At 38.0% G+C, this 24,681-nt stretch overlaps 1 protein-coding gene across 1 annotated transcript in view; it reads right to left on the reverse strand.

The window, feature by feature from the left end:
* Nucleotides 1-2,183: 2,183 nt before the first annotated feature.
* Nucleotides 2,184-24,681, reverse strand: part of PAIP2B (poly(A) binding protein interacting protein 2B) — a 37,975-nt gene continuing 15,477 nt past the window's right edge. Inside the window, exons 2-4 of the mRNA XM_063078906.1 lie at nt 15,695-15,843; nt 3,246-3,422; nt 2,184-2,316 (exon numbers count right to left, since the gene is read on the reverse strand). Of these exons, the coding sequence (XP_062934976.1) occupies nt 2,260-2,316; nt 3,246-3,422; nt 15,695-15,832 (372 nt within the window). The 5' untranslated portion in view covers nt 15,833-15,843 and the 3' untranslated portion in view covers nt 2,184-2,259. The remainder of the gene's footprint in view (nt 2,317-3,245; nt 3,423-15,694; nt 15,844-24,681) is intronic.

The raw sequence follows: 24,681 nt of genomic DNA on the forward strand, positions 1-24,681 counted from the left end.
AAATATGCCTTGTGAAGCCAGGCTGAAGACTGACATCCAAAACGGACCAGCACAGAAGGAAAAACAAGCCCCCTGGACCACACCTAGCAGCTTAGCCTACCCTAGTATTCAAAGAGCAAACCATTAGGATGAAGAAATGGCTCGACTCTGGATCCCTGTAAGACTTTCCATGGGTAATCAACAAGAATCCATTGTGCTCTTTGTGATGGAGACACCCATGGTTTAAAAATGGCTCTCTCTGCAATCTGACACAGTTCCAATAGCCTTCAGAATTCTGAGCTTGAACAGGCTAATGGAGACTGAAGGAGGAAAAGCAGTCCCAGAAGATAGGGATTTCCTCTATTTATGCACTCCCAACACTCTCTTTATCAGAGGCAACAACTCCAGCTGAAAGCTGAAGCTGGAATGAGGGAGTTTCTTTATTAGTAGTCCTCCCTGAAAAAGAGTTAATAGTTTCATTCTCTCGAGGTAGAGGCTTTGGGAATTAATGTGCTTTTCTGGCAATACAAGTTCCCTAGGCTACTCTCCTATGACATGTGACCTAACAAGGAAGGCCATTTTTCATATAATGCCATCCTATAAACTCAAATGAGGAAAAAGATGTGCATTTATATTTTAAATCTGGCATTAGCTTGTGACTGTTCAATATGTCAACAAGGGAGCTCATAAGAAACAGGAAAATTTCTTTAGCTTTCCAGATCCTAGTCCTTTTCTTCCAACCTCTGTCCCACATCCACATACTGAATTTACACCAACTTTGTTTCAAGTTATGTGATCTTTTTCTCATAGGCATATCACCCAGCACGGTATCAGTCAGAAAGAAGCCACTATCATCCTCACGGCTCAGCAAATCCTTGCCCTGGGAGATTGGCCAGGACTGGATGCTCTCTTTTACACATGACGCTGCCACCTACATCACTATATGCAAAGGTAGCTCCTGGGGCTCGGTTTAGTTCCTTAGGAATATCAACAAAAGACCCCAGTGAGTTATAGGCAGGAAAGACAAAAGAGAGAGGTTAACCTAGAAAACTTGCAAAGCTGGGTATGTGAGAACAGTAAAATTTTATAATAGCTGAAAATATCCTGGAGGGTCAGGTACACAGACATGTGGGTCAGCAGAACTCATTCTCCTAGGCTGCTTTTGAGTTCCTTCGCATAATTCTGTTATGGTAGGGTTAAGCATACCACCTGTGAATTGAGCATGTTGCTAGTGTCCTAAAAAATATATTTCTTTGAAAAAGTGCATAAACCTTTCTGAGTAAATTAAAATACCAGAAAGATCAAGTGTTGATGGGGCTGGAAAAAAAAAAAAAAGTCCAAATAAATTTAAGACAGAACTAACAGGATTCATGGATGACTTCTCTAAGCTCAAGCTGATGGCCAGCATGCAGGCCTCTCATATGCCTTTGGTAACAATATCTTTTCTTAAAAACAGAGTACGGTTGGGGTGAAGAGGAGACAGGAGAATAGACACCATGAGGGATGAGGTGGCAAATCAACCTTGGTGCTCTTTTACCTTGTACATGATGAGTCTGATGGTAGCTGTAAAAAGAGGCTTAAGAATAAAAAGGACAACAGTAACTAAATGACAATCACCATTACAGCCCTTCCATTCTGATTTACAACTCTCATAAACCATCAAAAGTGTTACCATAAACCAAGTACTTTCAGTCTGTGTTTTCTCAAATGAAGTTCAGGGCAGGGAGACATGGGCACAGCAGGCCAGTGGTAATCCCAGTTCACTGCAAGCAAGCCCAGGGTTCAGGAGAACTGAGCCTCATGTGCTGCTTTGTACCACCTGCTTCTTCCGCTTGTCCTTCTTGCCATCCAGACGAACAGATGCCACAAGTAGCTCTCAGGTGCTCATTGCTCCTGGTAAGTTGGATGACAAGGGCATTTCTTAAACACCCAGTTTTTCCTGGAAGCTTATTTTTCTCTTTTTTACACACACAGCAGAACATTCCTGATGAAGGAAAAAATTTTGCAATTTCCTTAACTCAGAAGAGCTAATTACAAACAAAACAATACAGGAAACTGCTCCAAACAAAAGTCAGTAGAACAAAACAGAAATACTCAGTCATGTAGAGTAAGACTGAGCACATTAGTTACCCAGAATCACAGTATCTACTTAATCCACAGTGCCCCTTCCCCACTGTGCACCCTCCCCCACCCCCCTCCCCCGCCTTAGCTCTGCCTTTTTGTGCATCACTATCCCCAGATGTGGGAACAGACAAGTCCTCCTCAAAGCTTTCTGTTGGCTCAGTACTTCACTCCTGGAATAAATTCCTTCGCATCCGGGTTCAGGTTACTTTTGCTCTGAAACAAGAACCAAGAGATAATAAAAGGCAAGCTGCACTTCAAAACTTACTTTCTCCCCACTTCCACTATTAACCAATACCTTAGCCTGAAGGAGAGAAAGAAAGAAAATCCCTCATAATTCAGACTGTTATTGCTGGGCTGCTCTCAATGGCTCCTGACACACACAGCCCTGACCAAGCTTGTTTTCTCCTTCCTACCTTAGATTCCTCTTCCTTTCATGATGCTTCCAAAATCTCACTACTGTCTGACTCCAAAAAGAATTTTTCAATTCATTGAGTACCTTACCTGGTAAAAATCAGGGCATCAAACCACAATCTTATTTCTCTTCTTCTTTCTGTGCGCTCTTTGATTCTCTACTCTCCCGTGACTATCTGAAATGTTGGCAAACTGCAGAGCACAATCACTGAGAATACAAGTTGTGTGAGAACTATATAGCTCACAGAATTCTAACATTATATAAGGCAGGAATTAATTTATCTAGTCTTCTAATTATAAGTGGAAAATGGCCTCTCAGGAGTATGTTCCTTCCAAAATGAACAGGCAATTTTTATAACAAAATTATTCAGAACTATATTAATACAGATTTGGGGGACAGAAGGAGAAAAAGACAGTGGCAAATGATAATTTGAAATGAAACCTCTTCAGTGTTCAAACTTTTATCCTTGGTCCCAATTCTATTTTTGAAAAGCCCATTGGAGAAAATGAAAGCTGGAGACGCTGGCAACGGTAATGCTTTGACAGTGCGCTATGAGAGCAATGCATCTTCAATGCTCCCTCTTATCAGTGCCCATATGATGAGTGAAGAAACAGCAGCTCGTTGGGCTCCAGAGACTTGCTAGAGGTGGTAGGGCCAGAAAGAGAGTCTGTGACTCCAAATCCTATATTCTTTTCACTACATCACAGGTTGAACTACATATGGCTCTTACCAAAATATCTTCAGAATCACAACCGTCGCTGACTGACAGTCCATTTAACTGCTGTTGCAATTGTCCCATGGCCTGAGGGAGGTCTCTTGACGGAATAAACCAGTCTTGGTCTTCTTCATCCAGCATCTCCTGGAAGCAGCGGTCCAAGAAGTCTTGCTCCTGCAGCTCCTCCTCCACCTAGCAAGCAAAGGGGATCAACTCAGACTTACTGTCCCAGTGGGACTCATCCCTTCCAGTTTTTTCCCTACCTCTTTCTTTCAGAGGTTACTACTATGCAACTAAAAATGATCTTACATAAGATTTAAGAATTAAGATGCTTCTAGTAACTGGCTAGAGAAAACATAATTTTTAATTTTTTCAACTAAATCCCATCAATAATAAGACTAAGCAAACTGTTATTCAAAACAGCAGAAAGTCCAGGCCTTCACAGATCTTTTAAGATCTCTAATAGTATGTAACAGATATTTTCCATTTACATGGCATTTACGGAAAATCATTTTAGAGCTTGAAATTCTTTTCTCAATCTTCTTAAGACACAATTCTTAATGGATTTCCATTTTACAAGAAATATAAAAAAGATAAAGGAAGTATGTAACTAGTCCTCCACCTGGATATTAGAGATTAAATAAAAACCAACTCTCAACCGCCCCGTGATCCAGCAGCCCAGCAGAGTCCAAGCTGACCAGAGAGGTGGCTCGCTGGAGAGGCCCAAGACCCGAGGCAACCACACACATAAGGCACTAGAGGCCAACTGAGCAGTCACGGAGGTAGCCATACCAAATTGGCAACCACAGCAACATCTTAGTTAGTCAATAGTCTCAAACCAGTGGACTGTGAAACCCCCTGCCACAATGAATAAACATCAAAAAAAAGATACCAGAAATACAAAAAATCAAGAAAGTACACCACCAAAAGTTAATAAATCTCAAACTCTAGATCCTATAGAACAAGAAGCCCTTGAAATGACTGACAAGGAATTGAGTGATAATTCTAGGGAAACTGAATGAGATACAAGAAAACTCAGCTAGACATCATGATGAAATGAGGAAAAGTATACAGGACCTGAAAGAGGAAATGTACAAGGAAATCAATGTCCTGAAAAAAAATGTAGCAGAACTTGCCGAACTGAAGAAGGTATTCAGCGAAATGAAAAACACAACGGAGAGTTTAACGAGCAGGCTTGTCGAAGTTGAAGAGAGAACCTCTGAACTTGAAGATGGGCTGTTTGAAATAACACAAGCAGACAAAAAAAAAAAAGAAAAAAAGAATCAAAGACATAGAAGAAAATCTGTGAAAGATATCAGATAACCTTAAGCGCTCAAATATCCGAGGCATGGGTATTCCAGAAGGGGAGGAAAACGGAGACTGCACTGAAAACATATTCAACAAAATAGTGGCAGAAAACTTCCCAGGTATAGGAAAAATCACAGATCTTCAGATCCAGGAAGATCAACGATCTCCAAACGTATTCAACCCAAAAAGGCCTTCTCCAAGACATGTTATAGTCAAATTGGCAAAACTCAGAGACAAAGAGAGAATCTTAAAAGCTGCAGGAGAGAAGCGTCAAATCACCTATAAGGGAGCCCCAATCAGGCTAACATCAGACTTTTCATCACAAACCCTAAAAGCTAGAAAGGAATGGGATGATATATTCAAAATACTAAAAGACAAAGATTGCCAGCCAAGAATACTCTACCTTGCAAGGCTATCCTTCCGAAATGAAGGGCAAATAGTATATTTCTCAGACAAACAAAAACTGTGGGAGTTCACTACCACACGACCACCCTTACAAGAAATTCTCAAGAGAGTACTGGGTTTGCTTCCTGAAAAATAACTACTACTGCCATAAAAACCCAAGAAAAATCAAAACCCACTAGTTTAATAAAAATGGCATTCATGAAGAGAAAACAAGCAAACAAAAACACTATCTACAACCTAAGGAACCAACAAACACAGAAACCAAACAGTAAATCAGAAAGCAAGGAACAAAAGACACCTAAGACAACCAAACAACCAATAAAATGCTAGGAATAAATCAACACCTTTCAATAACAACTCTTAATGGAAAAGGCTTAAATTCCCCAATCAAAAGACACAGACTGGCTGACTGGATTAAAAAGGAGGACCCAACTATATGCTGTCTACAAGAGACCACCCTCACCCATAAAGATTCACATAGACTAAGAGTGAAAGGATGGAAAAATATTTACCATGCAAACAGAAAAGAAAAACGAGCTGGAGAAGCTATTCTTATATCGGACAAAATAGACTTTAAACTAAAAACCATAAAAAGAGACAATGAGGGACGCTACTTAATGATAAAAGGACTGATGCATCAAGAAGACATAACAATCATAAATATGTACGCACCCAATGTTGGAGCAGCCAGATTTATAAAACAAACTCTATTAGACCGAAAGAAGGAAATAGACACTAATACCATAATAGCAGGGGACCTGAACACCCCACTGTCAATATTAGACAGATCATCTAGGCAAAGAATCAGTAGAGAAACACAAGATCTAAACAATACTCTAGACCAATTGGAATTGGCAGATATCTACAGAACATTCCACCCAACAACCTCAGAATATTCATTCTTCTCATCAGCACATGGATCATTCTCCAGGATAGATCACATATTAGGTCACAAATCAAGTCTTAATAAATTCAAAAAAATTGGAATTATCCCATGTATTTTCTCAGACCACAATAGATTAAAACTAGAAATTAATAACAAACGAAACTCTGGAAACTATACAAACACATGGAAATTAAACAGCATTCTACTTAATGACATATGGGTCCAAGAAGAAATCAAGCAGGAAATCAAAAAATTTATTGAAACTAATGAAAATAATGATACATCATACCAAAACCTGTGGGATACTGCAAAAGCAGTATTAAGGGGGAAATTTATTGCATTAAATACTCACCTCAGAAGAATGGAAAGATGGCAAGTGAACAACCTAACACTTCACCTTAAAGAACTAGAAAAACAAGAACAATCCAAACCTAAGGTTAGCAGACGGAAAGAAATCATTAAGATCAGAGCAGAACTGAATGAAATTGAAACCCAAACAATACAAAAGATCAATGAATCAAAAAGTTGGTTTTTTGAAAAGATAAATAAAATTGACAAACCATTAGCATGGCTAACAAAAAAAAGAAGAGAGAAGATTCAAATAAAAATTAGAAATGAAAAAGGTGATATTACAACTGATTCATCTGAAATACAAGGAATCATTCAAGACTACTATAAACAACTATACGCCAACAAATTTGAAAATCTGGAGGAAATGGATAAATTACTGGACACACACAAGCTCCCAAAAGTGAACCATGAAGATGTAGAAAATCTGAACAGACCAATAACAATAAAGGAGATTGAAGCTGTTATCAGAAGGCTCCCAACAAAGAAAAGCCCAGGACCAGATGGATTCACAGCAGAATTTTACCAAACATTCAAAGAGGAATTGACACCGATTCTTTACAAACTATTCCAAAAATTGAAACAGACGCAAATCTCCCAAACTCATTCTATGAAGCAAACATCATCCTGATACCAAAACCAGGTAAAGATATAACCAAAAAAGAAAACTACAGGCCGATATCCTTGATGAATATAGATGCAAAAATCCTCACTAAAATACTAGCAAACAGAATACAGCAACACATACGTAAAATTATTCACCACGATCAAGTGGGATTCATCCCAGGGATGCAAGGTTGGTTCAACATACGCAAATCAATAAATGTGATACACCATATAATAAAATCAAACACAAGGACCATATGATCATCTCTATAGATGCTGAAAAAGCATTTGATAAAATTCAGCACTCATTCATGACAAAGACCCTCTATAAATTAGGTATAGAGGGAAAGTATCTTAACATAATTAAAGCCATATATGACAAACCCACTGCCAATATCATCCTGAATGGGGAAAAGCTGAAAGCTTTTCCTTTAAGAACAGGAACTAGACAAGGATGCCCACTCTCACCACTCCTATTCAACATAGTGTTGGAAGTACTAGCCAGAGCAATCAGAGAAGAGAAGGAAATAAAGGGCATCCAGATTGGAAAAGATGAAGTCAAACTGTCCCTCTTTGCAGATGACATGATCCTATATATCGAACAGCCTAAAACCTCTACAAAAAAACTCTTGGAATTGATAAATGATTTCAGCACAGTAGCAGGATACAAAATCAACACACAAAAATCAGTAGCATTTCTTTTCTCCAATAGTGAACATGCAGAAGGAGAAATCAAGAAAGCCTGCCCATTTACAATAGCCACCAAAAAAATAAAATACTTAGGAATTGAGTTAACCAAGGAGGTGAAAAATCTCTATAATGAGAACTACAAACCACTGCTGAGAGAAATTAGAGAGGATACAAGAAGATGGAAAGATATCCCATGCTCTTGGATTGGAAGAATCAACATTGTGAAAATGTCCATACTACCCAAAGTGATATACAAATTCATTGCAATCCCCATCAAAATTCCAAAGACATTTTTCTCAGAAATGGAAAGAACTATCCAGACATTTATATGGAATAATAAAAGACCACGCATAGCCAAAGCAATGCTGAGCAAAATAAGTAAAGCTGGAGGCATAACACTACCTGACTTTAAGTTATACTACAAAGCTGTAATAACCAAAACAGTATGGTACTGGCATAAAAACAGACACACGGATCAATGGAATAGAATAGAGAATCCAGAAATCAACCCACACACTTACTGCCATCTGATCTTTGACAAAGGCACCAAGCCTATTCACTGGGGAAGGGACTGCCTCTTCAGCAAATGGTGCTGGGATAACTGGATATCCATATGTAGGAGAATGAAACTAGATCCATACCTCTCACCATATACTAAAATCAACTCAAAATGGATTAAGGATTTAAATATACACCCTGAAACAATAAAACTTCTTAAAGAAAACATAGGAGAGACACTTCAGGAAATAGGACTGGACACAGACTTCATGAATATGACCCCAAAAGCACGGGCAACCAAAGGAAAAATAAACAAATGGTATTATATCAAACTAAAAAGCTTCTGCACAGCAAAAGAAACAATTAACAGAGTTAAAAGACAACCAACGGAGTGGGAGAAAATATTTGCAAAATATACATCTGATAAAGGATTAATATCCAGAATATATAAGGAACTCAAACAACTTTACAATAAAAAAACAAGCAACCCAATTTAAAAATGGGCAAAAGAGCTAAGTAGGCATTTCTCTAAGGAAGATATACAAATGGCCAACAGACATATGAAAAAATGCTCAACATCACTCAGCATCCGGGAAATGCAAATCAAAACCACACTGAGATACCATCTAACCCCAGTTAGGATGGCTAAAATCCAAAAGACTCTGAATGATAAATGCTGGCGAGGTTGTGGAGAAAAAGGAACTCTCATACATTCTTGGTGGGACTGCAAAACGGTGCAGCCTCTATGGAAAATGGTATGGAGGTTCCTCAAACAATTGCAGATAGATCTACCATATGACCCAGCTATCCCACTGCTGGGAATATACCCAGAGGAATGGAAATCATCAAGTCGAAGGTATACCTGTTCCCCAATGTTCACTGCAGCACTCTTTACAATAGCCAAGAGTTGGAACCAACCCAAATGTCCATCATCGGATGAGTGGATACGGAAAATGTGGTACATCTACACAATGGAATACTACTCAGCTATAAAAACGAATGAAATACTGCCATTTGCAACAACATGGATGGACCTTGAGAGAATTATATTAAGTGAAACGAGTCAGGCACAGAAAGAGAAATACCACATGTTCTCACTTATTGGTGGGAGCTAAAAATTAATATATAAATTCACACACACACACACACACACACACACACAAAAAAAAAAAAACTGGGGGGGGAAGTAGATATAACAACTACAATTACTTGAAGTTGATACGACAAGCAAACAGAAAGGACATTGTTGAGGGGGAGCGAGGAGAGGGAGGAGGGAGGGAGGTTTTGGTGATGGGCAACAATAATCAACCACAATGTATATCGACAAAATAAAATTAAAAAAACAGAAACAAAAACAAAAGAAAAACCTCTCGGCTTCTGGCCCACTTTTCAGGTAATGAAATCCCCAGGGAGAAAAACACTTTCAGAACATTAAAAAGATATAAAGAAAACTATTTGGCATACCATCAATATAGTATTTTTTCAAAACAAGGAGAAATATATGAACATTTAAACAACTACATATTTCTTAAACATTGCCCTAAACTAAAGCAATATATATCTAGGATATTCTACACCTCTTTCAGACATTATTAACTCTTAGCAAAGATTATGATTCACTCTGTAGATTTTAGTGTGACTTTAACAGGTCTCCTGCTTCACATGTAGCCTTCCCTGCTGGTTGCCTAATAACAGGTTCTCAGCTCACTAGCGCCACCACCAGAAGGCAGGTCAAGCAAAAAATAATCACCCAAATTAGCTTATACAGGTTATCTCATCAATTTGGAAGAAAAGTTACTGGTAGCAAGACTTAACAATAATATTTCAACATTACAATTAGCCACACATTCTTTTAATCTCAAGTAAATTAGATAGTTAAGAAGTGCTTAAAACAAGAAACAAGAAGTGCTTAAAATACAAGAAAGTATTTCCAAGCCACAAGATTTAACATGATGGCTTAAGAGCTGACCTGACTACGAGAGCATAACAGCTTGCTCCCCATTATTGAATGGCACAACTGACAAAGATGGTTATCTGGGCACAGGGGTGTGACAGAAAGCGTGGTCTATGAGCTAGTCACACAGATCCCAACACAGTAAACCACATGGGGAGGAAACTGCTGGCTGTCTCCTTTAAACTTTTTTCCTTCTTCTTCCCAGAGCACCAGGTTGTTAGGTTAAAACCATATTTGGGGGCTCCCATGCTGGATGCGGCCATGTGACTATTTGTCATACAACATCCCCAGAAGGGATGTAGGCACTCTGGCATCACTTGGTTCAAAGGAGACCCCTTGCCTGGTTTTCAACTCTCTCCCTTTCCCAGCTGTTACACTTCCCAGTTTTTCCTCAGCTATTCAACTGACAGATGCCCTGGGGGTGGCACAGCAATACCATGAAAGGGACCAAGTGGTAGCAGAATCACCTGTTTATATGGACCACTTACCTTGGGCTGTTAATGTCACAGAGGTAGAAAACAAGGAATTACTGCTGAATCTTTGTTGAAGCAGTCTAGTCTCTCCCCACCTAACACAATTCTCTATTTCAGACTCACATTCTGCCAGTCCCTGGATTCCTATTCGGGGCATGCCAAGCCGACCAGTCTGCACACAGCTGCTGTTTCCCAGAAGTCTATACCAGATCACCACGGCATTAGATCAAAGCAACTTTATTTCATATACTAAATTCTCCCTAACACAAATTTCCATGAAAAACATCTCAAAAAGAGAGCAAAAACTAAAGATTTCTAGGAACTGGATTTAACCAAGTCTAACTAGTAAAAAAATATTACGTGGTTTATTTCTGTGAAATCTCATCTTACTAATAACATATTAACAAGTAAAAGAACAGACTAAGAAATATAGTTCAGATACAGAGGGTCAAACTGTCTTTCTAAAAAGTTTTTTAGAGTTTACATTCTTGCCATTATAGAAATTTAGAAAAAGAGGGAAAATATTCATATGTACAATTTTGCCACTCACATATAAGCACTCTTTATCTTCTAGTGTATTTCTTTCCATTGTTTCCTGGGGCATAACTCTGATCCACATATGATAGTATAAGGAAAATTACATTTGCAGACTAAAAAAGATAATATGTACTCATCTACAGAATCTGGAAAATATAGAAAACTTAAAAAAACAAAAAAACAGAATTTCCAAACTCTGCCAGCACTTTTGCTCTTCTTTCTCAGCTTTGGAGAGAATATGGTCAGTGTGGTACATTATACTTTCTAGGCACAAAGTAGCTGAGAGGTGCCCATTTGCTGTACTGAGCTATATGCCTTTATAAAGTGTTATTGAAGGAAAACTTGTTTCTCTCCTCACAGAACTTGACACCAAATGTGTGGGTTTTCCACTCCAAGCACTCCCCAATTTTCTGTGGACAGCAATTGGGTATCTTAGTATTTACTTTAATTCTGACACTAACTACCCAGCGTTACAGCAAACTGCACAGGTTAAGGACTCAGTCCCTCAAGACTGCCCCCGCCATCAGGTGCCACTTGCAAATACTGGGTCCCTACATTACCCACACCTGTGCCTTGGCTACAGGGACTCCCCAGCACCCTCCTTGGGTTCAGTAATTTGCTATAACAGTTCACAAAACTCAGGGAAAACACTTTTTATGTTTACTGGTTTACTGTAATGTATAATTATAAAGGATATAAATGAACAGCCCGATGAAGAGGTACTTAGTGCAAGGTATAGGGAAGGTGTGCAGAGCTTCCATGCCTTCTCTGGGGGTGCTGCCCTCACAGCACCTCCATGCGTTCAACAACTAAGAAGCTCTCAGAACCCCTTTGTTTAGGGTTTTTATGACGGTTCACTGCATAGGCACAGACTGATTAAATTGTTGGCCACTGGGGATAGAACTCAATCTCCAGTCCTCCTTTCCCAGAATTTGGGAAGGTGCGGCTGAACTCTCTAACATGGTTGGTTCCTCTGACAACAAGCCCCTACCTCCAAAAGCCACCTCATCAGCATAAACTTAGGTATGTTTGAAAAGAGCTTATTATGAATAACAAAGGACACTCCTCTCACCCATCAGGAAATTACAAGGGTTTCAGGAGCTCTGTGACAGGAACTGGAGATGAAGACCTAATATATATTTATTATGCCACATTTATATAAATTGTTGAGGAGCAATATGGATAAATGAGAGATGCCTCGGGCAGCACTAGATCAGCTGAGGGATCACAGAAAACAGCCGAGCACAGGAAACCTGGGCTAGAAAAGAAGGCAGGAACGCTTACATCATAGAAATAAAAATCTCCATACTATTGCTATTTTTTTTGGAGTACTTACAACTCCTGTACTGGTATACCCTATTTTATTTAACCTTACAAACAAAACACACTTCTCTACAGGTTTATACTATTTTTCTAGCTTGTTTCTTTTGCAATAGTAGAAGTATTTTACTTTGTAAATTTTCCCAAGTATAGCTTTGGTCATATCTCTTGGCTTTCATATTAATATTTTCAGTGTCACTAATTTTTTTATTTCTTGAAGAACTCACAGTCTACTTGTCACTAATTTTTATACCATTTGTAATTGTGGTTTGGATGTCACCTTTAACCCAGATTTATCTACAACTTAAGATTATTTTTTCATGAATACTTCATGATTTATTTTTTGTTTCTTATTAATTTAATTCTCCATGGCCAGATGACTGACTGTACAATCTGTCCTTTAAAGTAATTTGAGGTTTTCTCTGTAGGCTTAATAGATAATGAATTTTAAATGCTCCAATGGTATTAAAAAATAATGTACTTGCTATTCACAGTGTACGAAGTTTGATGTATGTTACTTAAATCAAGATTCTTTTCCATAAATACTCTATACTCATAATATTTTGCCTATTTAATCAGTCAAACATCTAATACATTATCTGACTCAAATACTTGCTGAACTATTCCTATCAAAATTTAAGGTCTCCCACTAGGACGTGGATTCTTTTAATTTTTTTTTTTAACATATTTCATTGCTATGTTACTTGAAAAAATATTCATAAATATAAAACGTTCATTGTGGAGTTTACCTTAATGAAATTTAATGTTATTCCCTTCGATTTCCACTCTATCCAGTATTACTTTGTGTTTGAAATTTCCTGCTTATTTTCTCTCTCCATTCTTTTACATTTTCCCTTTCTGAAGTATTTTACTTCAGATATTTCTCTTTTAGAGCCTTCACATGAAAACCTGTTTCCCTTATTGTAGAAGTAATCCATTTTCTTTGTATAAGAGTTGGGAAATTAGAACTAAGAAAACCAAAATGGAAGAAAAAAAGTTACCCTTAATCTCAACACCCAGATATGAATGAATATTGTTGATATTTGGAATATATCTATCTTGACTTTTACTTACTAGATACCCTGTGGGAAAATGACAGAAGCTTAGAGTAAAGAAAGTTCTCTAGTTAGAAATGTACATGTAGGGCCGGCCCCTTGGCTCACTCGGGAGAGTGTGGCGCTGGTAGCACCAAGGCCACGGGTTCAGATCCTATATAGGGATGGCTGGTGCGCTCACTGGCTGAGCATGGTGCGGGCCACACCATGCGAAGGGTTGCGACCCCCTTACCGGTCGGGGGAAAAAAAAGAAATGTACATGTAAAAGAGCAATATGATTAAAAATTCACTAAGTATTTTTCATCTTTTTCCACAGCATGAATAGCCAGTGAGAATGTATCTTACAAACTCATATAGTTAGATTTTGCCTTTTCCCCCTTAACCCAACTGAATCTTTTTCTCTTCCCTCTTAAATATTCTGTGTGTGTGTGTGTGTGTGTGTGTGTGTGTGTGTGTGTGTGTGTGTGTGTGTGTGTGTGTGTGTGTGTGTGTGTGTGTGTGTGTGTGTGTGTGTGTGTGTGTGTGTGTGTGTGTGTAGGTGTGGGGGAATATAAACTATTCACAATGATAACTAGTATGTTAGGTCTTCCTTCCTTCCTGAGTTATACTTTCTGATATCTTGAATGGGTGATAATACCTTTATTAGGACTTAATCCTTTTTCTCCTAAGAACTACATTTCAATCCAGTTCTACCAGCCTGTCAATGAACATCTTTTCACCAGACCAATGACTATTACTTCTAGTTTTGGGGGTTGTAAGTTGTTTTCATCTTATTCTAAGTTTTCTCAGATATTTTATTGGAAAGTCAGAAGATAATGAGTCAGTTGCTAGAGAGAAACCAATTTCTTCCTCCTTAAGATCCAACTCAAGGTGCATGGTATGCAAAACCACTTCTGAATTATCATAAAAGCTGCACTTGTAATGGGATGGGGATTGGTGGTGATAAGAGCTGTATAGTTCACCATGGTGAAACAGAGTAATGTACAGGTGTACAGGGACAACTGACATCAACCAGATCCCAGAATCCTAAACCTTCCTGCTCCCAAATGAAGGACAAAGAAGGCTTCTCTGAAATACTCAATTCCATGATTTGAACTCACCTAACAATTTCAAAACAATGTTGCCATTGTTTGCTAGTATTACCTGTGAAATACTAGGGTTGGGGGAGTTTAAGCAAACAATTGTTTACCTGCTCAGTCCATCTTAGGGCCTGGTATTTACTGCAATCCTTGAAGCTGCTAAAGACATAGCTGTCACTGCTTTTCTAGTTCACCTGAAACAAGTTATTATAATTTTCAAAACTTCTCAACAGTCTTTCCTCAACTTCTTTGCATGTGTCTGTTTCTGCAAGCTCCTAGCTTTCCAGTACTTTTCCATGCACCCTGCCTCAGTTTGCTAAATTCCTACATATAGGAGCTCACAGCTGACCCACAGCTCAAATATCTGGCTCCTAATAGTTCCAGCGCAATCCTGATCAGTACAGTTAAGTTCATGTCAGTTAGTATCATTAAAGGTAGTACAAATTGTTCATGCTTTCAATAACTTATTTTTCATACAGAGGCTGGTTAAAAGCAGATTGGAACAGGTAGGTCAACACAAAAGTCAAATACAACCATTCAAAAATCCCATGGAAAACATATTTATCTTCACTCACAATTCTTAAATTTTCAAAATGAAATGCAGTTTCATATTTCCTATAAGCAAATGAAAACAAAAAACCCCAAAATATAAGAAAAAACCACCTCACTATTATTGTTTTTTATTGCTTCACAGTTCAAGAAATTAATTTCACATTGATCATTACAGAGAGTTAATAGAACCACAGTGGTCCCAAGAATTAAAGCTGGAATTAGGGCAGGATAAAGGACCTCAGCTACCTTGGTTTGACACAAGGGTTTTAAGTCAATCCTCTGGGATTGGGGAAGAGTCCTGGTTTGATTTAAATTCTAGGAATCTCCTAGAGGACTTAGCAGTTACCTAGAGAAATCCATTAAACAAATCTAGAAAGAATGAGGCTGAGAGCAGGGCCTCTCTGCAGCAGTTACTGTGTAATGTGAACTACACTCAGAGGGCATATCATAGTGTGGAGGTATATACAAACCTATTTAGTTATACATGGGCTCATTGAGGATTTTCAGCTATTAATTGATTCATCTGATATTTGTGTCCTCTTTTAATCAGCATGGTGGAATCACAATCTTCCTCCAAGGTACTGTCACTGTGGTCTCTTACCAGTTGAAGAAGCTTCTTGGTCATCCCAGATGAGGCCCCCATCTATTTTTAAGTTATTCTAAAGCCAACAGTACTCCTTTCCTTCCTTCAGACTGACAGTAAAATATTACTGCTGTTGAATTACACGTATCATTAGCCTTCCACTTCTTTACCTGTCTGTTGAAATCCTCTTCATTCTCCATCCACATGTACTCTGCAAATGGGTTTTCCTTCTCTTCATTCCCATTTAACCCCTGGTCCTCTTTGGATTTTACACTGGGTGATGTATTCGCCACACTGGATCCATTCATTATGACAGAACCTAAACAGGGGCAAAAGAAAGGATAAAATGAATATAAGGATCAAGGAAATGTAAACCTGTGATATCCAGATTTTTCCAGAAGCTTCTGAAGCTGAGTCAAAGATTTTAACTATATATGAACAGAAACCTTAGTCTGTAACTGTTATCAATCCAACCATATCCTGCAGTTATCAGCTATACAGATGTACAATTAAGAGTTAAAAGAAAAAGATGTCTAGGCTCAGTCAGTCTTTCTAGTTAAGTAGGGCAGGGGTTTGGTGGGGGGATCTTCCCAAGCCAAATTCCTGTAGGCCCTAAAACTTAATCAAGATCATTACAGCTTCTTAACATTTAAATAGATAGAAAAAATGCATTCTTAATGGACATTGTAAGCACCTTCTCCTTATTCTGATTCTCAAGCTCTGTTTTTCTTTAAAACGTATTTCAAAAAATAATACATGGTCATTGTATTGACAAGCGAAAAGGAGAAAATAAAAGTCATCAGTTGTCCAACCACCCAGAATTAAAATGGGGTGCACATAACCTTCCTGACTTCCCCTACATGTATGCAGATACAAACATACATTCCCCAAGTATCCATTCTCAACAGTAATAGGATCGTGTGACACACGATGCCCCATAATTTGCTTTTTTCCATTTCTATGTTAATATATCCATACTGTCTTTCGGAGTGTTTCCACTGTTTCTGTATTACAAGTTAAGTATCCCTTATCCAAAATGCTTGGGGCTTGAAGAATTTCAGATTTTTTTTGATTCTGGAAAATCTGCAGAATATGGCTGAGCATCCCTAATTCAAAAATATGAAATCCAAAGTGTTCCAATAAGCATTTCCTTTGAGCATCATGTCAGCGCTCAAAAAGTTTTGAATTTTGGATTTTCAGATTAGGGATGCTCAATCTGTAGGGTTGGATGAACTTCTGTTCATCTTCTCTAAGGATTTCCTTAGGATATCACCTAGAAATAGAACTGCTACACTGGAGAGTATGTTCATTTTTTTAAGGCTCTTGATTTATTACTACACTGCCATAAGAATTTAAATTCCCACCAACAGTGTATAAGTGCCTATTACCCCACATTCATGAATATTATTTTTTAAACCACTGCCAATCTCATGAGAGAAACATGTATTTTATTGTTTTTATATATTTTTTGACTTTTTACTGAGGTTGGATATTGTGATATGTGTTTACTGGCCACTTATATTTCTTATTTTATAATTTTCCTGCTTTGCCCATTTTTCTATTGGGGTATTTTTTTTTTTTCCTTTTCCTTGTCTTTTAAAAGAACTTTTGTTGTAATTTTTATTTTTTATAGCATAATTTATAAATATACATTTATAAACAAAGTAAACATTTTATTCATTATATGAGGGTACTTCCAAAAGTTCATAGAAAAATGAAATCAAAAGATAATAATCTTTCCATGAACTTTTTGAAGACCCCACATATTTGCTTAATTTTTTGGTGGCAATTTTTATTGCCTTAATTTTTGTGTACAGCTTGTGTGTTTAGGGCTTTTCAGTCTTTTTTTTTTTTTTTTTTTTTTGGCAGCTGGCTGGTACAGGGATCTGAACCCTTGACCTTGGTGTTATTAAGGCTGCACTCTAACCAACTGAGCCAACTGCTACCCTATGGCTTTTTAAAGTGCATATGTACTAAAAAAAAAAAAGTTTACTTTGGCTTCTAAATCTGTTTTAATGTTTTCACTATCGTGAAATATGTCTCTTTCTGTTCTTTATCTACATCTTAACCATTCTTCAAAAACTATTCCAGCCTTTACTTCCTTTTTCCCTTCTCTAAGCTATTGTACCTAATGAGTACTGTGCTGTTCTATTTCATATGTATAATTTTCTCTTTCTAATTAGATTCTCAACTCCTGAAAAGCAAGATTGAGGTTTACACATTTTGTAACTCAACACAACATTAGCAATTCCATAAATACCTGTGGCTTAGTTGTGCTTACGCAACTTTCCTTCTCCATATCTCCCTTTATTTTTTTAAATTGAAGCATAACTGATTATACATATTTTGGGTGCACAGTGTTGACTATCAGTATTTGTGTGCAATATGTGATGATCAAATAAATATCATTAGCATGTTCATTATTACAAATTATTCTTTGTGTCCCTTTAACCTCAACTCCATCTCCACCTCGACCCTCCTTGGGGCTTCTATAAGTTTCCTCTAACAAATTATTTCCCCACTCCTTTCCATGTTGGCAACACTCATGCAAAAGTTCTGGGTACACTAAAAATTTCTTGCTTAATCTTTTAAGTTTTTGCATTTCCTAACCTGTTATGAACATTAGAAATCTAATCTTCTAAAAAGAAAAGGTAGAATTGTGAAGAATAAAGAAGAGATGGAAAAACAACTCATTGATAGTTCTAAAAGAATTTCATTTAAAACAGAACCTTGTAACACCAACGTCAAGAGTTCAGAACCCCATACTGACCAGCTGCCCCCCCCCAAAATAAATAAAACAGAACCCATTTAATTCACTGTAGGTTTAAATATGGCATCTAGCACATTTGTTTAACATGTTTTAGATAGAGACAAAAGAAATCAATGTCTATTCCAAATATGGATCCATAATAATAATTCCATAATGCTACAGAAGGAAGGAAACCAGTTATTTTTAATCACTTCCATCTGCAGTATAACAATGATGGAAGCAACTCTGTTCTAAATGACAGGGCAACTGCATAAGTAAGCAGGTATAGGTACTCCTAAGCACAAAGACTCAAATGCCCTGAATCTTGCTGGGTAACGGGTTAACTATATTATATTTAAAAAGACTTATTTGACAATTGTTTACAATCAGCACAGTGATTTCTCCCCGTCAATATGGAAATCACCCACAGGGAATCAGAGTTCAGTTTTTTAAAACTTCTGCCTTTGCCCAAAAAATAAAACCTGAGTGCATGTGATTATAAGGAAAAAGGGAAGGCAGAGGAAGAAAGAACAGAATAACCATTCTAATTCAAGAGAAAGATGGGGCACAGAGAGAAAATTGCAGGATGCACTTGTTCATGAGAAAAGGAATTAAAAATTATCATAAACTCAACATGGGGTTGTTACCAAACTTAATACAAATACTTCAAAAAAGTTGAAAACACTGATATGGTATTGTCAATACTTGAAAAGTGGTTCTCTCACAGATTATACAGTATTGATTTGTATTTGTATTTTATATCATTCAACCTGTGTCTTCCACATAATTGGAAAGTTTGGTTTCTCCAAAGAGCAGCAACAAACAATTTAATTTGTACAGTTTTTGAAAATTAATAAAGTACTTTCACATCTATACTCTGATTTAAGGCACATCATCTATCCAACTTAAAACAAACAAACAAAAAAAACACATACTGCTATAGTAAGACCAAAGAAGGTATCAGTTCAGGGGTTAAGCGACCTTTCTGTGTGTGTTAGTTCAAGAACACTGGTTTGTGGGCCTATTGGGTGAGACTGAACTAATGCTTAATAGCTTGGACTTTAATAGCTAAATGGGAATAAGGAGATTTTGCTGGACACAGGTAAATCCTAGGGAAGGCAGGTGGATGTTTCCAGCTTAGGGGAGACACCAGGTAAGATAGGATCACCACCCTTAAATTCCCTGACTTTCCTGCTCCCAGCTTCATGTAACATTTTCTTTCTGTTCCCTGCTCTTCCCCAGCTCACCTTCCATCATGCTTGAGCACCATGTTTCTCTAGCCATTCCATTTTATGATTTCACATTCATTATTTCACTTAACTTTCACCCACATCAAGTCACTCACTGTGAAAGTCTAGTGAAGTGGGGACAAAGAAAATATGCCCAAAGCTTCCAGAGGTGGAGTAAAAGCTTGGCTACAAAAATAGAATTAAGAATCAGGGGCTGACCTTGTGGCTCACTCGGGAGAGTGCGGCACTGGGAGCGCAATGGCGCTCCCACCGCAGGTTCGGATCCTATATAGGGATGGCCGGTGCACTCACTGGCTGAGCGCGGTGTGGACGACACCAAGCCAAGGGTTGCAATCCCCTTACCGGTCACAAAAAAAAAAAAAAAAAAAAAAAAAAAAAGAATCAGAATGGCTGCCATGTTGTCAGCTATGCTACAGAGAGGCCCATGTGACAAGGAAATGAACGATCATGTGAGTGAGCTTATAAGTACACCTTTACCCAATCAAGCCTTCAGATAAGACAGCAGTCCCAGTTGACAGCTTGACTGCAACTTCATGAGAGACTCTGAAGCATAGGCACCCACCTAAGCCGCTCCCAGATTCCTGACCTACAGAAACTATCAGATGACAAATGTTTGTTGTTTTGATCTGCTAAGCTTTGGGGTAAGCTGTTACCTAGCCACAGATAACTCATACAGATGTTCAATAAAAACTGACAAGTAGCTCTACCACACAAACCTCTAGGTGTCACAACATCTTTCCTTTTATCTATCAAGACAACAAATGCGGAGTTTGAGGCAGGTCACTGCTTGAGAAGTAGTTCCTTAAGAATCAAACCTCAATAGCAGATAAAGGAGTTTATGTCTGGTCTGTAACTATACTGCATTATGAAATCTAACAATAATTTGAAACTCATTCCCCTTCCATCCCACCTTCCCTCTTATATACATGGCAAACCTGCTGAAGATGGGAAGTAACAGCTGTCATTGTGGCTGAAAATGAGAAAGCACACAGCACTGTGAATAACCAATACAGGGTGCTAAGGCCTGCCAAGTATTCGATCAAGCACTTCAACACGGTCAAACGTTTGTGTCTAAATTATGGCTTAAAATAGGGACTTCAGTTCCCAGCCATAAAGAACTTGGAGAATGTTGATGTACCTAGGATATTTCGAGAATATCAGTTCAACACTTTGAACACCCACAACCTTCAGAGCCGACATGCTCATACCAGAAACTAGCTATTCTTTGAAAATAAATGAGATTTTTTAGAAGATATAAACCTGCACTGTGCCCATGATAACAGTTTGACTGCAAAAATTACTTGGACTTTTGACTGAATTACCTGGAAAAAGTCTATTGAACAGTTCACATAAAAACTTGTCTCTCTTATTCTGTTTCTAATAGTTTCACTTCATTCAGTCTAGTTAATGCCATTTTAAAAATTAAATATTGTGAATAGCAGTTTTAAATTTTATTTCACTTCAAATATGCTGCCACTGGATTTAGGTTTTCCCTTTTCTCAGTTTCATCTTTGCAATTTAGGTCATTAGATCCACTCACTCGTTAATATCTGAGTGCCTACTTATGCTAGGCACTGTGCTTGACTGTTGCTTTGGCAGAGTACACAGTCCCTGCCCTGGTATTTACATTTTCTCAGGAGAGAGATGAGCGAATAATTAAGAATTATGACCTGTGCTATAAAAGGAGAGGTAAAAGGGACTATTAGAAAACAGGGGGATCCAATCTAGTCTAGGAGTGGGGGATGGTTAGGAAAGTTTCCCTGAGCAAGCAAAATTTTCATTGATATTTGAAGAATATAAGTTAGCTAGCAATAGGAGGAGAGGGAAAAGCATGTGCAAAGACTCAGTGGCAGGGGGAAACCTCTGAGAACTAAAAGAAGGTACATATGCATATAGCTGGAGAATGACAAGGAAGAGAGATGAGGTTAGAGAGGCAGATGGGAACAGATCATGTAGGACCTGAAAGACCACAAGGATTCTGGACTTCATCCTAAAAGCAATGATAGCCTTTATAAGGAGTTCTTGGCAACACAGTGACATGGTTCAATTTATATTTTGAGATCACCCAGGCAGCCATGTACAAAATGGGTTGGAGAGACCGAAAGTGCATAATGAGAGAACAGTAAAGCAACTAATGCTCTAATCCAAATGAAAAAAAATGGTGGCTGCTTGGACTACGATGATGGCAGTAAGAAGAGAAGTAGGTAGACTCCAAACTATTCTAGGAGGTTTTGGTGATGAACTGGATGTGAGGAGTCAGGGTGAGGGAAATATCAGGGATGATTCTGGCACAAGCAACTGGAGGTAGATAGTAATGTCCTTCACTGAGCTAAGAAACTCTGTAGGAAGGGGAAACTCTCCTTGGGTGGTGATGAAGGGTGGCAGTAAGAAGGGCAATGAATTCTATTTTGTACATGTTAAATTTGCAAGGCCCTGAAACATTCAAATGCTGATGTTAAATAGGCTGGCTATATGCATCAAGAATAGAAGTCTTGCTAATACAGAAAGTTAGAGTAGTCATTTATATAAATGCCAACAGAAGTTATGGGTCTAGAAGATACTGCCTAGGGACAAAGAGCAAAGTGAGATGAGAAGGAGGTCCAAGACCCAACCCTGATGTATGTGAACATTTTAGAAAGTCAGGTACAGGAGGAGGAGAACATGAAAAGGAGACTGAGAAGAAGCCAGAGAGTTGGGAAGGAAAGAAGAGTGTGGCATCACAGAAATCAAGGGAAGACAGAATCCCAGGGTAGTGGGTTGAATGGTGGCCCTGCAAAAGATATGTCCATGTCCTAATCTCTGGAACCCGTGAAGGCTACCTTATTTGGAAAAAGGGTCTTTGTATATGTAATTAAATTAAAGACCTTTAGATAAGGAGATCATACTGAGTTATCCAGGTGGCTCTGAATCCAATTGTAAGTATATAAGAGAAAAGCAAAGGGAGATTTAAGACAGACAAGGAGGAGATTGGAGTGGTGCGGCCTCAAGTCAAGGAATGGCTGCAGCCACCAGACTTTGGAAGAGGTAAAGAACAGATTCTGCCCTACAGCCTCCAGGGGAGGGTGGCCCTGCTGACACCTTGATTTTGAACTTCCGGCCTCAGAACTGTGAGAGAATAAATTTTGTTTTAAGCCACCAGTTTGTGGTAGTTTGTTACAGGAGCCAGAGGAAACTTATACACTTCCAGTAAAGTGGGAATGCTGAAGGCTGCTGAAAGCTCAAGCAAGAGAGAAATGTTCACAGAATTCAGGACCATGCAGGTCTCTGATGACCTTAATGAGTAGTTTCCATGGAGAGAAATAAGGGTGAAAGCCAAATAAATGGAGGTGGAATGAATTGTAGATGATAGCAAGTACTAAACTCTTTCAAAGTCCAGTTGCCAAAGGAAGAGACAGGAATGGACAGAAACTGCAGGGGTGAGAAGTAGGTGGAAACTATTTGTCTTCAAAGACTGGAGAGTCTAGTGCATGTTTAAATGTTTATAAACAGGGTCTGGTGGAGAAGAGGCTACAAATACAGGAGAGAGAAGGTATAATTGATAGTATAGGAGTCAAGGAGGAAGGAGGGGTATTTGTTTACTTTTGGAATAGCTAATACACTCCCATGATTCAAAATCCAAATGCCTGGGTTTCTTAATTAGTAATAGATGGTTGCATGGTGAGCACAGCAGGAGATTTCACTTCCCTGGTGGCAGAAACGCTCACGTTCCCCAAATTTAAGTCCGCCTGCCCAGACAGATGCTAGATTAACCTATCAAACTCCAACTCTTTAACTTTCTGACTTCCTTTTTGTTTCACCTTCTAATTTTTTGCAGGGACATAGGTATATCATCTCACTTTGCTCTTTCATATATATATATATATATATATATATATAGTGAGTGTGTGTATAGATACAGATGACATACTTTTTTAAAGCTGCATACGCTATACAAAAAAATAATTTTATAAAGCCTTTTAAATTCATGTAGAACATATTTTTATATGCCATGTAATACTTTGCACTAAAATAATTTCTCTGTCTCCTTGTTTTACAAGGTTTTCTTCTACCAAGCAAATAAACCCATCAGATTTCCACCATCATCTGGTGGAGTTTAAAGGAAGAAGGGAGGCATGGGGAGTAGTTCAGCTTTTTGGGGGGATGGTGTAGGGAAGATAAGTAGCATATGATATAGAGAAATCTAGAACTCAGGTTCCAGGTAAATCTATAATTAGAATGATTGTGTCCCCTGTATTTTCATTTCATTTGTTCATAGGGAATCTGCATGGACTTTAAAAGAAAACAAGTAATCACCCTGCTAAGCTTTCCATGGTGACTTCAATGCACAAATGCTGTTATCTTCCATTTGATGCAAGAATAGTGCTTGCAAATAGAATGTCAATGAGCTTGTTAAGTACACAGAAAACTGAACTTACCTGCAACTAAAAGTTGACAAGATGCTTTCAAAAACTTGAGTTGAAAAGAAAGTCAAGAAAAAGAGCAAAATCATTTATATGATCCCTAACAGTAAAATATATTATTAAAAAACAAAAATAAATTACAAATACAGGCATCTTCTAAATTGAACTCAAGGCTGCCAGATTAGAAACACAATATATATTATACAATCTCTTTTCTATTATTGTTTAAAATAGGTCCTATACTGCCCTATAAATTTGCCCTACTGATGAAATGGAATCTGAAAATCTGGATATAGACACTGTGAAGAATGACAACACTGAACTTAATTATGGTAATAGTATAGTCCCTGGACCAGAGCCAAGAAAACAAAACAGAAACATTCTCAAATAGGATTAAGAATGCATTAAGCAAGTGGCAAGAAGGCATATTCTAATTCAGTAGTTCTCAGTCACTGGAGTATATTAGAACCACCTAGAAGCTCTCCACAACCATATCTTTCAGATATTCTGATTTGTCAGGCCTGAGCCAAGGCCTAACATTTGTATTTTTGCTTTTTACTTTGCTATAGGTAATTCTGATATACAGAAAGACTAAAGACTAAGAACAGTTCCTCCAATATAGTGGCAAACTCTACGTGGAATAGTCCAAATCGTAATGATCCTAATTCCTTTATCAGTAGTCTTGTGAATGCTCTCTGAAAAAGAAAGAAGTCCATGGCCATGTAAACTCATTACTCTGAGAAGTTACCTGACTTTAA

This window comes from Cynocephalus volans, chromosome 14 (genome assembly GCF_027409185.1).
Source record: "Cynocephalus volans isolate mCynVol1 chromosome 14, mCynVol1.pri, whole genome shotgun sequence".
Classification (NCBI taxonomy): Eukaryota; Metazoa; Chordata; class Mammalia; order Dermoptera; family Cynocephalidae; genus Cynocephalus; species Cynocephalus volans.